Below are 15739 nucleotides of genomic sequence, written 5' to 3'. Positions count from 1 at the left end.
GATGAAGGGTTTAGGCCCAAAACGTCAGCCTTTCTGCTCCTATGATGCTGCTTGGCCTGCTGTGTTCATCCAGCCCTGCACCTTGTTGTCTCGGATTCTCCAGCATCTGCAGTTCCTACTATCTCTAAGACAATATTCAGTCAGGTAACAAAAGCTTGGTCAAGAGGTAGAATTTAAGGATCATCTTAAAGGAGGAGAGAAAAAGAGAGAGATCGGTATACAGAAGGAATTCCACAACTTAGGGTCCAGGCAGTTATAGATATGAGCACAATGTTGGAACAATTAAATTCACAGGGGAGAAAACAAAACTATGTTGTTGAGATAGATGTTGTCCGTTGTGATAATAAAGAGGATATGGAAGGGACATCAGAACTTTGCAAGTTATTTATATAACCACAAGGCAACCACGTTGAGGTATACATTACTTACGAATTGCTGAGGTTAGCATAACAAGTATATCCATTGCCAACATAAAAGACAGGCACCATCAGGATGAGAGGAAACAAACTGCAAGAGAAAATCTTGACAATGTTAATAAGTTGAAAGTCTCTCTAACTAGCTGTAAGGCTCCTAACCAAAATAACCTTCAGGCAGCTTCCTCTTGGAAGGTAATAGCCTCCATAAATTTCAGTACAAATTACACATGTTCCCAATTGAGTCTGCTACCTTCCCCCAAGTATGAAACGGATAGTAAATGGGAAAGAGGTATGGGGAAGGTAATTATAGTTAGCGACTTGATATTATTCTTGGTATCTCTAATATTCTTCATCGACAGATCAGGAGAAACAAATGTATGTGGGGAGAATGAATTTATATTTCAGAAGGCGTTTGCTATGTCCCATTCATATTTTTGAAATTTTCATCTTACTCAGAAACCAGACTATTTGACCCATGTTGTTCATTGCAGCAGGTTCCGCCTGAGGCAAATGTCGCGTTTGCTGCTGCAACAATAGCAGGTGATATTCCAACGATATCACAATCTCTATTATATGAGGCACAATGTTGAGATGTGGAGAGAGCTTCATCTAGAGTTCTGCAACACTTAACCTACAGCCCCATCTAGTGGTCAAAGTTTTGAAAATGTTAAACATAAAATGCCCCGAAGTCCTTCAGGCAAGTAAACTGTCAAACATTTCACAACAAACTATATAAAAAAAATCGGAAGAGGTGAACGAAAACTTGGATTTTTAGAGCAACTTAAAGGAAGATGCAGAAGTAGAAAAGCAGAGAGCTTTTCGAAGAGAATTCCAGGGCTACAGGGAGAGGCAGAATAGACTGGGACTATTTTCCCTGGAGTGTTGGAAGCTGAGGGGTGACCTTATTAGAGGTTTATAAAATCATGAGGGGCATGGAGAGGATGAATAGTCAAGGTCTTTTCCCTGGGGTTGGGGAGTCCAAAACTAGAGGGCATAGGTTTATGGTGAGAGGGGAAAGATTTAAAAGGGACCTAAGGGGCAATTTTTTCACACAGAGGGTAGTGTGTGTATGGAACGAGCTGCCAGAGGAAGTGGTGGAGGTTGGTACAATTACAACATTTAAAAGTCATCTGGATGGGTATATGCATAGAGGGCTATGGGCCAAATGCTGGCAAATGGGACTAGATTTATTTTGGATATTTAGTCATTATGGACGAGTTGGACCGACTGGTCTGTTTCCATGCTGTTTATCTCTATGACTCTATGGCTAGATTCTGAGCAGCTAAAAGGTATGGCCACCAGTTCTGGAGTGCTAAAAATCAGAGATGTTTAAGAGGCCAGAATTAGAGGAATGCAGATATCTCCGATGGTTCTAGGGTCATTCATCTGATCATGTCTGTGCAGGCTGTCTGTGAGACCACTGTCAGCTAGCCTTGTGCCTTGATTTTCTTCCATAGCCCTGCAGATCTTCTCTCTTCAGGTAATTATCCAATTCTTTTTGGAAAGCAATAACTGAATCTGCTTCCACCACAATCTCACTGCATCCCTGATCCTATTCAATCAATGCATTAAAAAAATAATTTTTCTTGTGTCATGTCCAATTCTTTTTACCATTCACCTTGAATCTGTGTCCTCTGGTTTTTAATCTTTCCACCAATGGGTACAGTTTCTCTCCATCTACTCTATCCAAGCCTCTTCATGATTTTGATCTCCTGTCAGCCATACCTTTGGAGAACTACCCCAGCTTCTCCAATCTATACACATAAGTGAGAATTCCTCACCCTGGAACTGTTCTTGGAATTATTTTCTGTACCCTCTCCAATGCCTTCATATTTGTCCTAAAGACTGGTGCCCAGTATTTGACACAGTACTCCAGTTGAGCTTGAATTAATGTTTTTTCCTAACTTCCTTGCTTTTGTACTCTTGTGCCCCTGTTTATAACATCCAGGACAACCACTTTGTCAACCTAAGAGGAGAAACACAAAGCAGTGACTCCTGGTGAAAAAAGTCAAAATGTATGGGCACTTGGTGAGAACAAGATTGGGGAGTGTCCTTCAGAAGTAAATACCGCACATGGGGAACAGGCACTTTAGAGAAGTGGTTGAAACCCTTGAATTTCAGAAGAGAGTCAGTATAGTCAAAGACAAGGATAAATAGAAAAAACAAAGAATGTACACATTACCTGAACAAGATTAATATGATCCTGCTCAGTCTGCCATTGCTTTCAGTTAGCTTCTCAAAACAGAATAAAAACAAGATCACAAATCAACACATCAACCAAGTCAATTGTCAAGTTTTTAAAAAGCTATCACTTTCAAAATTTTATAATGCAAGAAACATGATAAAATTTCAACATAAAAGCATAAAATTAAGAACAGTAATAGTTCATTACGTTGTCCAGGCAGCTGCAGCAAAACAGAATTAACTTCTCTTGATTGGACATTACCTGTTGTGGTAGGATATCAACCATGATGTTATTGAACAGTACAGCAGTTTGAAAGGCTGAGCGGCCTACTTCAATTTCTTAGGCACTGTGCCTCTCTGACTAGGAAGAGGTGTTTGATTTCTCCCTGTGTTGCTTTAGTTCATTTCAGCACTGGTATATGGGGAACTATAATAATTTTAAAAGATCACATTAAAGGAGGAGAAATTTATCTGGGGATCCCACTCCTCATCACCAACGGCCAGTGAACCCTACTGGAAAAGAGCATGATTGTAGACATCTGAATGTAACAGGATCACAATTGTTTTAGAAGCTTATTTCCCAGTTGAATAGCCTACAAGATGCATTCATTGGGTGGTCTTCTGGGTGTGGTGCCAGAGATGGTGCAGGTTTACCATGAAATAAAATTAGTATCTTTAGGAGAGGAGGGCAGGGAAGTAACAAAATATATCCCCTGCTATTTAACTTTACAAACTGTTCCAATCATACTTGTCATTGTAGCATTAAATGTAACTAAGATACACTACAGCATCGGTGCTGTAATCATAAAATGCATAGATCCAAAGGAAGTTGCTCAGCCCATCCTGCTGTACAGGTGCAAATGCTTCATCAGGAACATACCGCTATAATCCCACCACAACATTAACAAGATATATGCTTTAGACTGATTTTCCTGACATTGAACTGATGCTGATAAAATGTTTTTAAAAATACATTTATGGAGAGGGACACAAGTACTGAATTGAATATAAGGGTAGACTTTAATTACTTTCTCTGTCCTATATTTCCAAATACCAGACTTAAAACAGGTAGGAGATAACACAGTGTGGAATTGGAGGAACACAACAAACCAGGCAGCATCAAAGGAGCAGGAAAGTTGACATTTTAGGTTGGGACTAAAGGGAGCTCAGAAATAAATAGAGGAGGGGTGGGGCTGGGGAAGGTAGGCAGGATGGTGATAGGTGAGTGCAGGTAGGGAGTGATGGGGATTGGTTAGTGAGGTGAGAGGAGCGGATAGGTGGGAGAGAAGTTGAACAGGTTGTGTCAGGTCAAGGAGGCAGGGATGACAGGGAGGGTTGGTCATGGGATGGGGAGATTTTGAAACTGGTAAAATCCACATTTAGGCCATTGGGCTGTAGGCTCCCGAGGAGGAATATGAAGTGCTGCACCTCCAGTTTCTGGGTGGCATCATTGTGACACTGGAGGAGGGCCAGGATGGACATGTCACCCAGGGAATGGGAGTTGAAATGGTTCGCGAACAGAAGGTGCTGTCGTTTTTTGCGTACAGAGCGTAGGTGCTCCATAAAGCAGTCTCCGAGCCTCCGCTTGGTCTCACCGATGTAGAGGATGCCACATCGGGAGCAACGGATGCAGTGGACCACATTGACGGACATGCTGGTGAACCTCTATCTGATGTGAAAGGTTTGCTTGGTGCCTTGGATGGAGGTGAGGGGGGAGGTGCAGGGGCAGGTGTAGCACTTCCTGTTTATCGTTCCTTCCATGATGAACTGAGTGTTTCCAGTATTTTATGCTTCTGTTTCAGAAGATGAGGTAATAACACAGCTGCCAGAAATTTCATCACAGATGGAAATAAAAATAAAATGATGTGAAAGAGAATTGTCATTTGCTAAGCGCCAAAGAATGTGCCAAAGAAAGGAGTGGACGGAACCCTGTGAATGAAGAGGTTTTTAGATTTGATCCCTGGTCTACAATGTTAGCTGGCCTGGCTCTCAATAGGGGAGTTACGAGTGGCTTCTGGAGCTGGATAGTGCTTGTGATCATTATTGGGTAGTGTACATATGTGAATCTGTCTGAGCTGATGATCCCCACAGTTGAATAGCAAGTGCCAGGCTCGCACACAAATAGCGATCGCCAACGGGGAGTTACCCATGGGCAGTTGCATTCAGGTGTAAGTCAGTGCTTTTAGAGAGCAGAGGGGAATCAACAGTTTGAAGCCCATCTGTAAAAGTTCACCGTCATAAAAATAGAATTAATATTTCAAACATAATGATACAAATTGGATAGAGTAGGGCTTCCCAAATGGGTGTCACATGTCTAAGTGAGGTTGCAAACTCAGATTTTGTATTGAGTTCCAAGGCAGCAATGGTCACCATGAAGTTTGACTTGAGTTATAACAACCATATCCGGCACTAACAGACTGGCCCCCATTTACACAGAATGTACCCCAACTCCCAAAGGTCTCCTCACAATTCTCACTTCCAGGTTATGACAATTTACTTGCTTCAAAATGGGATCAGAGTAGGAAAAGGTTTGGGAATCATTGGAGTGGGGGGTTATGGAAAGAAAGATCCCTGCTCTCACTGGCAGTAATTTTGAGAACCACTCACCAGGCGAGATGTAGTGTTCATCATCGCATGAATCCTTGACTTCAGATCCCTGTACAGGCACCAGGTATAGTTCAAGGTGTAGCAAAAAGATGTGAGGTATAGCACCTGTAATACAGATTATGCAGCATTACAACAACAGGAAGTTATTTATTGCCTCATCGCCTAGTTGCTGTTTTGGTATTGGAAGTTCTGATATAGATGTTTCCATTTGTGGGGGAGACCAAAACCAACTGCCATAAATATCAGGTAGACTAATTATTCTAACAGGGAATTGAAGAGAAACTCTTTAACGCAGAGAGCAACTAGAAACTAGATAAGCAAATGAGGGAGAAAGAAATAGAAGGCTTTGTTGGTATGGTTGTAGGAGGTGGAGTGGGAAGATACTCATATGGAGCGGAAACACCAGCCTGAACCAGTGAGACACATCTCCTGTGACTTGTGCTGTACATTCAAGGCAATTCCATGTATAAGAGCCAGTCCAGCCAGTAGAGATTCTCTGGATGACTTCCTTGAATTGGGAACAACGTGGATGCCAATTAACAACTTGGCCAGAGGCACTTACTCCCTGGCCCACTGTTTCAAATAATGGTCAAAGAGTTGACCTGGTTGACACCCAATCTTGGCATTTCTGGGAGCGCTGCTGGTATCTGCAAACTGTACCTCAAGAATAGTGGGTGCTTCAGGAAACAGGTGGTAACTGGGGGAAAAAGTGAAAGGAAAGTTTTTTAACTCTGGTTTGACATAATTATTCTAAACCCAATCTTTTGCTGATTAATATGTGCAAAAAACAAAACAAAAAACTGGGAGACCATGCAGTATCCATTGCTGGGAAATTCACATTGACATCTATTCCAGTTCCTAACCACTATATGTGTGAGTGTACAGACCATCTTCCATTCCAATTTCTGCTTTATTTACACATTTTTCCCTGTACAACAAGTGCTCACACACAGAGGTTTGTTTTCTTGTCTATTCATGAAGGTTAAACATAATATTTTATGGTTTGTCTCAGTTTTCTGTCCTTCTTTTGAGCTGTTCTTCTGAACATTTCCCAGGTTAGTCCCAATCTTCCATGATTTTTGTTCTTTGAGGTGTACAGTACTCTCTCTGCCAGTCTGGAGGAATGTTATCAGGACCAAGAAATGTGAGGAAGTGCAGTTATGAACCTACAACATACTGATCCCTTGGAATGCTATTGGAGCTCAGTGAGATCTCAGGTGGGTTGACAATATAGTCAATACAATGGCAATAGGAATGGAAACACTATCTAGAGTTCTTCCACCCGATCATTATGCAGCAACTCACATCAGGAAGTGTCATTTATAACATCATAGAATCCCTACAGTGTGGAAGCGGGCCATTTGGCCCATCAAGTCCACATCTACCCTCTGAAGAGCATCCCGCACAGACCCCACTCCCTACCCTATCCTTGTAACTCTGTTTTTCCCATAGCTAACCCACATAACCTATACATCCCTGGACACTAGGGCAATTTAGCATAGCCAATCCACCAAACCTGCACATCTTTGGATTGCAGGAATAAATCCTGGAGCACCCAGAGGAAACTCACGCACACACAAGGAGAATGTGCAAACTCCACACGTTAAGTTGCCCAAGGCTGAAATCAAACCTGGGTCCCAGGCGCTGTGAGGCAGCATTGCTAACCACTGAGCCACCATGCCGCTGTCAACAGTTTGGTAATTGGGCATGGATGGATTTGGCTTAGCTGAAATGTAACGACTATCATATATCCTGTGGACATTCAGTTGTCTAAATTTACACAAGAACAGCAACTTGGTTGATGTACATGAGAGTGACTTTAGGACAAAATTCCATAAAGAATCTGGAGTAGGGAAAATATTGAAGAAAGTTAGAAACAAAGGTTCACATATGAAATGACTAAACCTGCTTTAATGATGATTTAAATTCTCTCTGGCACATTTTATGGGAATTTTCAACGCTCCTTTCATAATCTTCTTCCCTCATTTAAGATATAGAAGCAAAGGTTGGCCAGTCAGCCCATCGAGTGTGTTCTATCATTCAATGAGATCGTGACTGATCTGATAATCTTCAACTTTACTTTCCTCTGTTTTCCCCATAACCATTGGTTCCCTTAATTGAATTTACTACCTCACGCCCTGTCCCTCTTCTCCAGCCCTTGTGAATGCTTACCTGTCCTATCACTTGGAGATTGTAGCAGGTCATGCTCCCAGCTCTGAGGGACTCCCTGTAGAGTGAAACACTGATCAGCCAACAAAACCCCAACAACAGGTCAGACAAACTCAGGTAGAATAATGGGCGAATCTGAAAAACCAAGGAGTCAGAATCAGTGGCCCGTAGTTTGCTGATCAAAACAAAACAATAGCTGCTCTTGACAAATTCTTCTCTAATGTGGTAGGCTCTTTTCTGTCCACCTTCAGGACACTGGGACCTCTGAACTTTTTTGATTAGAGACGTTAGTTAATCACTCTCCAAACCACTGACAAAGTTGGTGAGTAACAGTAATAGGGGTTCTCTTGACATAGCTGGCATAATTTCTAACTGTGGGCACCTTTGTGCTTTGATTCTTTTCCCTTATAACTGGCACACTGATCTGGGTACCTGACATAGAAATTGCCCAACATCATTGTATGCTGAGGCTGAACTGGTTGCAGTTTTGCCTCTGGGTCACAAAGTTGTAGGTGGAGCAGGAAAATCAGGGTTAACACGCCAGCACAGCACTGTAGCCCTCTATTTAAGAAGAATAGGGCAAGTATCTCTCATGTCCCAACCCTATTATCCCTCAGTCAAATTAGAAAAAATAGATTATCTCATCATTGTTATATTCCTGTTAATGGAAGATTGTAATGTGCAGCTTGGCCACTGCATTTCCTACATTACAACAATTAATGCATTTCCAAAGTTCTGTTTTAGCTGTACAGTGCTTTAAGATGTCCTGCGGTCATGAGAGGCACTACTTAAATACAAGTTTTTCTCTGTTCTTTCTGATATTAAACATTCCTCGTTTTGTTGTATACAAAATTCACACAGGAATTATTAAAACAAGTATTCATACAATAGAGATTACATGAAGACACAATAATCCAAAATTAAAGATAGTCTCTCTGCTCAAACAGCCAAGAATTCTGCTAACTTTGACACCCAGAAATAATGTCGTGTATTTCAAACTTGGAATTGTTGAATGGAAGCTGATAGAAGTTTTAATGTTAGGTCAGGAGTGAAAGGTACTCCTGAGTGTTAAACAGTAATCTAAACTAGTCATATTAGATGTTCCGAATTTGGGTAATACTATTCCAAACTCCTAAACAGTTATGGATTGGAAATTTGGATACTGGACAGGGGACTGCTCCTGATTTTTATCACTGACACAACGCAAGTGTACATTTTGTGAGCACAATCTGGCTTGGTTTTTGCACACCCACCATGTTTGAATAGACTTCAGAGAGATGCTTCAGGCAGGCCTTTCCCAATGGGATATCATACCAGAATGATTTCTGTCTTTTGGGAGAGGACTATTGTATGACACAGTGGTTGCAAGAGAAAATTTGTTGTCTTTGCCATATAATAGGCTAGCTACTCAGGAATTGAATACACTTGAGCAACCCTGGAAATTTGGAATGTTCCCTTACCTCTGCATGCCTCGCCAACTGCTGCAATGCTGCATATCCAATGATGGAGCCTGAACCGACAATACTGAGAGAGAGAGATAGAACACACACAACTTAAAAATCAATTCACAGAAAGAGAGGTGAGGAATGGGGCCAACTTACAGTGTAGTTAGATACAAAGAGAGCATGATAGCCTAATTGTGAGAACACACAACAAAGAAAACATAAACAGAATGAATCTACAATATTGTAAAACCAAAACAGAGAAATGATGAAATAGATTGAGAGGAAGACAGAGAGAGTTATAAACAGGTTGGGTAATATTGGAATTACAGTTCACAAACAAATCTATAACATTGACCATCTAAACTCTGAGTTGATGAAATTTATAGAATCATATAATCACACTGTCCCTCATCTCTGAAGAGAACCACTGGATGTTTGCTGAGTGGTGGCAATGGCATAGTTGTAAGGTTATTGAACAAGTAATCTAGAATTTCAGACTATGGTTCTGGGGATTTGGGTTTGAGTCCAACCATGGCAGATAGTGAAATTTGAATTCAATAAAACTCTGGGATCAAAACTAGCCTAATGGCAAATGTATAACCATGATTTTAAAAGCCCATCTGGTTCATTAATGTCCTTTAGGGAAGAAAACCTGATCTGGTCTTTATGCAACTCCAGGCCCACAGCAATGTGAATGACTCTTAACGCCACCACCCCCACCACCCCCTGCCCCCCAGCAACTAGGGATTGCCTAGCCAGCAACACTCACATTGCTTGAACAATTAAAAAAATTATTTCCCTATGACAACCTCCGGTACTCATCCTTTGATGGTGCAGTCAAGTTAGCAAGTGAATAGTTACATTGTGCAAAACAAAGTTCACTCCCTTACTTGTGCTGAATTAACTGATTCTCACCGAGGTGGGATGAGGGACGCTATCTCGAGTTATAGGACTGAATATCTGCTGATTGCTCGTGACTGGCATGTAGAGATGACAACTGGAAATGTCTGAATCATCAAGGTAAAATCCCAATATGAGACCTGCAATATCATTAATGCTTAAATAGAAGTAATAGTTGAATTGCTTTGGCAAGATACAAAGGATACATGTATTCCACGGAACTATAGGCAGCAAAGATCCTCCTTGAAAGAGCGAAAAGTAATTAGGAAATGAAAATTAAATAGATTCATTCTGTAAGTCACTGTACAGCACTCTTCAAAAGCAACAAAGCATTAATTTAGGAATTTCACCCAATGTTTAGGTGTGAAAACAAACACTGGCTATTATGGAACTCTTATAAAGACCAGGAAGATCCCAGGTTTGATCATGTTTGTGTAAAACCTAACCCAGTCTCAGATACAATGGACTGAATAACTTTACCATGCTTTCTGGTCAACACAGCCCCTTCCCCTCCCCCATTTCTGATGAAGGGTCCAGGCCTGAAACGTCAGCCTTCCTGCTCCTACGATGCTGCTTGGCCTGCTGTGTTCATCCAGCTCTACACCTTGTTATCTCAGATTCTCCAGCATCTGCAGTTCCTACTATCTCTGATACAATAGGAATACTGTGTCTGCTCTTAGTGCAGATGATTTAGGATTAGTGAAAAAGTACTGTCCCCATTCCAGATTCTGAACACTCTTCAGTGCTTTCCAGAGTTGAATAGTTTACAGATTATCCAGATTCATAAAATGGCCATTTGTCTCCACATGTCCAGGGTAGGCTCGAGAACTCAGCCAGTCTCGCTCCCCTGACTTTTCATCATAGCCCTACATTATATTTCTCTTCAACTAACTAAACTGTGGCTTTCAAAATAACATTTGATAATCTGCCTCCATCACATTCTCAAGTGATGCATTCCAAGTCATAAACACAAACTGAATAAAGAAAAAAATTTCCTCATTTCACTTTTTTTTAACCATTCACCTTAGATCAGTATCTCCTGGTTTTTGACACTGTCAAATGAGAGATTGCTATCATGTGTGGAAGAGAACTTCAGAAAGAAATCACACCTTATGGGGAAAGAGACGAGAAAATTGGATGGATAAAAATGTTAAAAAATATTTTAAAAAACCAACCTCAAAACCACCATAATAAACTGAATCCACCGCAGTGCCACATAGAACTGTGAAGGAACAGAATCAAATTTACAATGACTCAACAGATAAGCACAAAGAGAACATTCCATTCAATTTCTCAAACCAATTTACTAAATATAATGGATGAAGATTTCAAAGCGTTGCTCACGATCTTTCATAATTCATTAAACTGCAACTCAATCATCAACTTAACTCTTTCAAATTAACCCAAATTGCTTTTTGGGGTCCAGATTGCAAGCATTGAGATAAGGGCAGTCAACAACAAAAACTTGAATATAGATAGCACATTTAGCATAATAAAATCCCATCCCAAGACATTTCACAGAAGACTAATTTAAAAAAGTGACACCAATACTTGCAAAGCAGACCAAAATACTTGGTAAAAACTCCCACAAATAAACAAGCTCTTTTAAAGGTATGTAAAGCAGCAACACCATCGGGCATTGGATCAAAATATCTACCACATCAGACTGTCAGGTAACTAATTAAAGAACGTTAATTCTCTAAAGTCACCAGTTGTACTAGACACTAACCTTTCCAAAACATTGCTTTCCACCATTCTATTGTAAACCAACATTTTTCACATGGATTTGATGATTTCTTCAGCAAATAGAGTTCAGACAGGGCACTATACAACATACGTTAAGAATTAAGATTCTGCTGATGACCATGAAACTGTTGTCAATTATCAGAAAAGTCCATCTGGTTCACTAACATCCTTCAGGAAAGGAAATCTGCCATCCTCACCTGGTCTAGCCTACATGCGATTCCAGACCCACAGCAATATGGTTGATTCTCAACTGCCCTTATCAAACACTATGAAGTCTCAACAAAGAAATTAAACCAGATGGGTCATCTGGCATTGACCTAGGCATGGAAATGACAATGGCAAAAACACCCTTATTTGACCTTACAAAGTCGTCCGTATTAACAACTGTGGGGCTAGTGCCAAAATTGAGTAGTCAAGCAACTACCCGATTATAGTCATACTCATCGAATCATGCCTTGCAGACAACATCCAAGGCAGGACAGTCCCAGTAAAGATGGCAGGACAGAGGTATACAGTTGGGAGGGAGCTGCCCTGGGATTCTCAACGTTGACCCTGGATCTCATGACGTCTCATGGCTTCAGTTAAAACATGGACAAGGAAACATCCTGCTGATTACCACATACCATGCTCTCTCAGCTGGTGAATCGATATTCCTCCATGTTGAACAACACTTGGAGGAAGTGCTGAGTGTGGCTGAGGTGAAAAATATACTCTGGGTGGGGGATTTCAACATCCACCATCAAGAGTAGTTCAGTAGCAGTACTACTGATTGAGCTGGTTGTGTCCTAAAGGACATAGCTGCTAGACTGATTCTGTAGCAGGTGGTGGGGGAACCAACAAGAGGGAAAAACATCTTGACCTAATCTTCATTGGCTGCAGATGCATCTGTCCATGACAGTATCGTTAAGACTGACCAGTGAACAGTCCTTGCGGAGACAAGGTCCTACCTTCACATTGAGAATACCCTCCATTGTGTTGAGTGGCACAATCACTGTGCTAAATGGGACAGATTTCAAACAGAGCTAGCAACTCAAGACTGAGCATCCATAAGGCTTTGTGAACCATCAACAGCAGCAGAATTGCACTCCAGCACAATCTGCCACCTCATGGCCCAGCATTCTCCCCAGTCAACCATTAAAAGCTGGAGAGCATTCAGAAGAGATTTACCAGGATGTTGCTGGGTATGGAAGTTATAAAGAAAAGCTAGATAGGCTGGGACATTTTTAACTGGAGCATAGGAGGTTGAGAGGCAACTTACTGGAAGTTTATAAGATAATGAGGGATATAGATAGAGTTAATGGCAGTTGTCTTTTCCCTAGGATGGGAGATTTCAAAACTAGAGGGGCACATTTTTAAGGTGAGAGGAGAGATATTTAAAAAAAGACATGAGGGGCAATTTTTTTACACAGAGGGTGGTTCTCATGTGGAATGAACTTCCTCAGGAAGTGGTAGATGTGGGTACAATTACAGTGTTTAAAAGACATTTGGATAAGTATGTGAATAGGAAGGATTTGGAGAGATATGAGCCAGGAGCAAGCCAGGAGCAGTTTAGGTTGGGATTATGTTCAGCATGGATTGGTTGGACCGAAGGGTCTGTTTCCACGCAGTGTGACTCTATGACTCTGTGGTTCAACTGAGAGTGCAGGACAGCATGGCAGGAGCAGCACCACACATACCTAAAAATGAGGTATCAACCTGGTGAAGCTACTAAACAGGACTACTTGCATGCCAAATGCCATATGCAGCAAGTGATACACAGAACTAAATGATTCTACAACCAACAGATCAGGTCTAAGCTCAGTAGTCCTGCCATATCAGTCGTGAATGGTGGTGAACAATTGTACAACTCACTGAAGGAGGAGACTCCACAAAAAATCTCCATCCTCAATATGGGAAGAGCCCGACACATCAGTGCAAACGATAAGGCTGAAGCATTCGCAGAAATCTTCAGCCAGAAGTGTCAAGTAGATGATCCATCTCAGCCTCCTCCACTGGTCCCCAGCATTACAGATACTAGTCTTCAGCCAATTCGATTCACTCCACGTGATATCAAGAAACGATTGGAGGCACTGGATGCTGCAAAGGCTATGGGTCCTGACAACAGTCCAGCAATAGTACTGAAGACTTGTGGTCCAGACTTGCTGCTGCCCTAGCCAAGCTGATCCAACACAGTTACAACACTGGCATCTACCCAACAATATGGAAAATCGTCCAGCTACATCATGTATATAAAAAGCAGGACAAATCCAACCCAACCAACTACCACCCCATTAGTCTACTCTCAATCGTCAGTAACATGGTGGAAAGTGTCATCATCTATGCTATTAATCAGCATCTGCTTAGCAATAATCTGCCTTGTGATACACAATTTGGGTTCTGCCAGGGCCATTCAGCTTCTGACCCCATTACAGCCTTGATCCAAACATGGACCAAAGAGCTGAATTCCAGAGGTGAGGTGAGGTGAGAGTGACAGACCTTGACATCAAGGCTGCATTCAACTGAGTGCAGCATCAAAGACTCTTAGGAAAAATGGAATCAATGGGTATTGGGGTAAACTCATACTTGGAACATAGTAAGATCATTGTGATTGTGGAGGTCAGATCCAAAGTATCTCGGCAGGAGTTCCTCAGGGTAGTGTCCTAGGCCCCCCATCATCTTCAGCTACTCTATCAAGGCCTTCCCCCCGTCATAAGGTCAGAAGTGGGGATAATCATCAATTGTGGATAATCACACAGGATAATCACACAGTGTTCAGCACTATTAGGAACTCCTCAGATATTGAAGCAATCCATACTTAAATGCAACATGATCTGGACAATGTCCAGGTTTGAGCTGACAAGTGGCAAGTAACATTCACGCCACACAAATGCCAGGCAATGACCATCTCCAATAAGACACAATCTAATCACTGCCCCAAGGTGGTGATGGGGGGTGATTCAGGGATGGCAATGTCATTGAACATTGAGGGGTAATGGTTAAATTCTCATTGGAAATGCGCTGGCGCTTGTAAGATACTGATAAGCTAGTTGCCTAACTATTTATTGTTTTTTTTAATGCAATGGATTATGAAGACAACCTTTTCCGAGTGGGCGAGGAAACTTGACACCAACTCTCGAACTGGTTAAGACTCTGCCAATAGAGAGCGAAATAAAAGAAATAATATTCAAATCCATACTTAGAAACTTCGCACGATTTTTACAATTCGTCCTGGTATTTTATAACTTTTTCAACAATGTAAATATCTCAATGCCGATTCTCAGTGTAACAAATACCAATACCGTACCAATAGTCATTGCGGTTGGTGCCAATCTGCTGTTTCCTTTCGCATTAACTTGGGGTTGTCTAGGAGGTAACCCACCTCACCCCCTCCAACCCCGTGTATCCAGTTAATAAACTCTCTCTAAACTGTTTACTTTCTGAACAAACGTCCAGATGCCTTAAATAGGAAATGCCCTATTCCAGCAGATCACTGACAAACTCTCAATTTCTATACCCTCTCTGCTTATAAACACCCCTGAACCCTTTCCAGTCCTCCCAGGGTATTCCGTTTCTGTCATTTCCTCATTCGGAACGGACACCAAGGTGCCCAAGACCCCCAAGACCCAGAAATAGCCAGATACAGTAATCCGCCAAGGAATCTGCCCTTGTTCCTGCATCTGGGGTCAAACCAGCGAAAGCCACGGGACTATGGAGTTGGTGCCGACTCGCACTGAACATGCTCTGAAGATAAGCAACCCAGAGCACTGGCCTGGAATTAAGACTCGAGTTAATTGCTGCATTTCTCTGATATGAAACACGATTATGTAATAAATGTGTGGATGAAGGGTTAAAAAAAATGCCATCTCACTTCAGCCGAGTGATCCTCTGTGCTGCTTCTGAATCCCCAATAACTTCTCTCTAATGCCGCTGTTAAATGTTCCATTGCAGGTCCTTTATTGCCTCCTCTTTAATCCCAGATTATTTCACACAAATCACTTCTCTCTGCCTTTTGTTTGTCAACTGGTTCTTCTTCTGTTGTCTGATGGCAGTTCCTGTCTGGCTAATGTAGCAGCAATCCCAGCACTTTTGGGTGTTTCAGAGACTCCAGTGCAGCGCACAGTGAGATGTAACCCTCCCTCCCTGTGTCCTCTTTATTAAAACAGTAGCGAGGCTGAGTACTGGCACTGCCCTTTCTTTCTCAGAAGGGCTGTGGGAGGTGGATTGGAATGAGGAGGCACAGAGCAGGTGTGGGCAGGCATCATGTACACCTCAGCTGACCACCCACATGGGTTT

The 15739-nt window shown here is 41.8% G+C and overlaps 1 protein-coding gene across 1 annotated transcript; it reads right to left on the bottom strand.

Annotated features, from left to right (window-relative positions):
- Positions 1–308: 308 nt before the first annotated feature.
- LOC109930596 (transmembrane protein 116) lies at positions 309–15454 on the bottom strand. The gene is given in 7 exon segments (XM_048611738.1): positions 309–507; positions 2599–2648; positions 5208–5312; positions 7380–7511; positions 8837–8900; positions 10897–10943; positions 15315–15454. Coding segments are annotated over 7 exon segments (672 nt in total). The 5' UTR covers positions 15390–15454.
- Positions 15455–15739: the final 285 nt, after the last annotated feature.

Source organism: Rhincodon typus, chromosome 24, assembly GCF_021869965.1.
Source record: "Rhincodon typus isolate 14 chromosome 24, sRhiTyp1.1, whole genome shotgun sequence".
In the NCBI taxonomy this organism is placed as follows: domain Eukaryota; kingdom Metazoa; phylum Chordata; class Chondrichthyes; order Orectolobiformes; family Rhincodontidae; genus Rhincodon; species Rhincodon typus.
The sequence above is the reverse complement of the archived record's forward strand: the minus strand, read 5'-3'. Positions and strand labels throughout refer to the sequence as shown.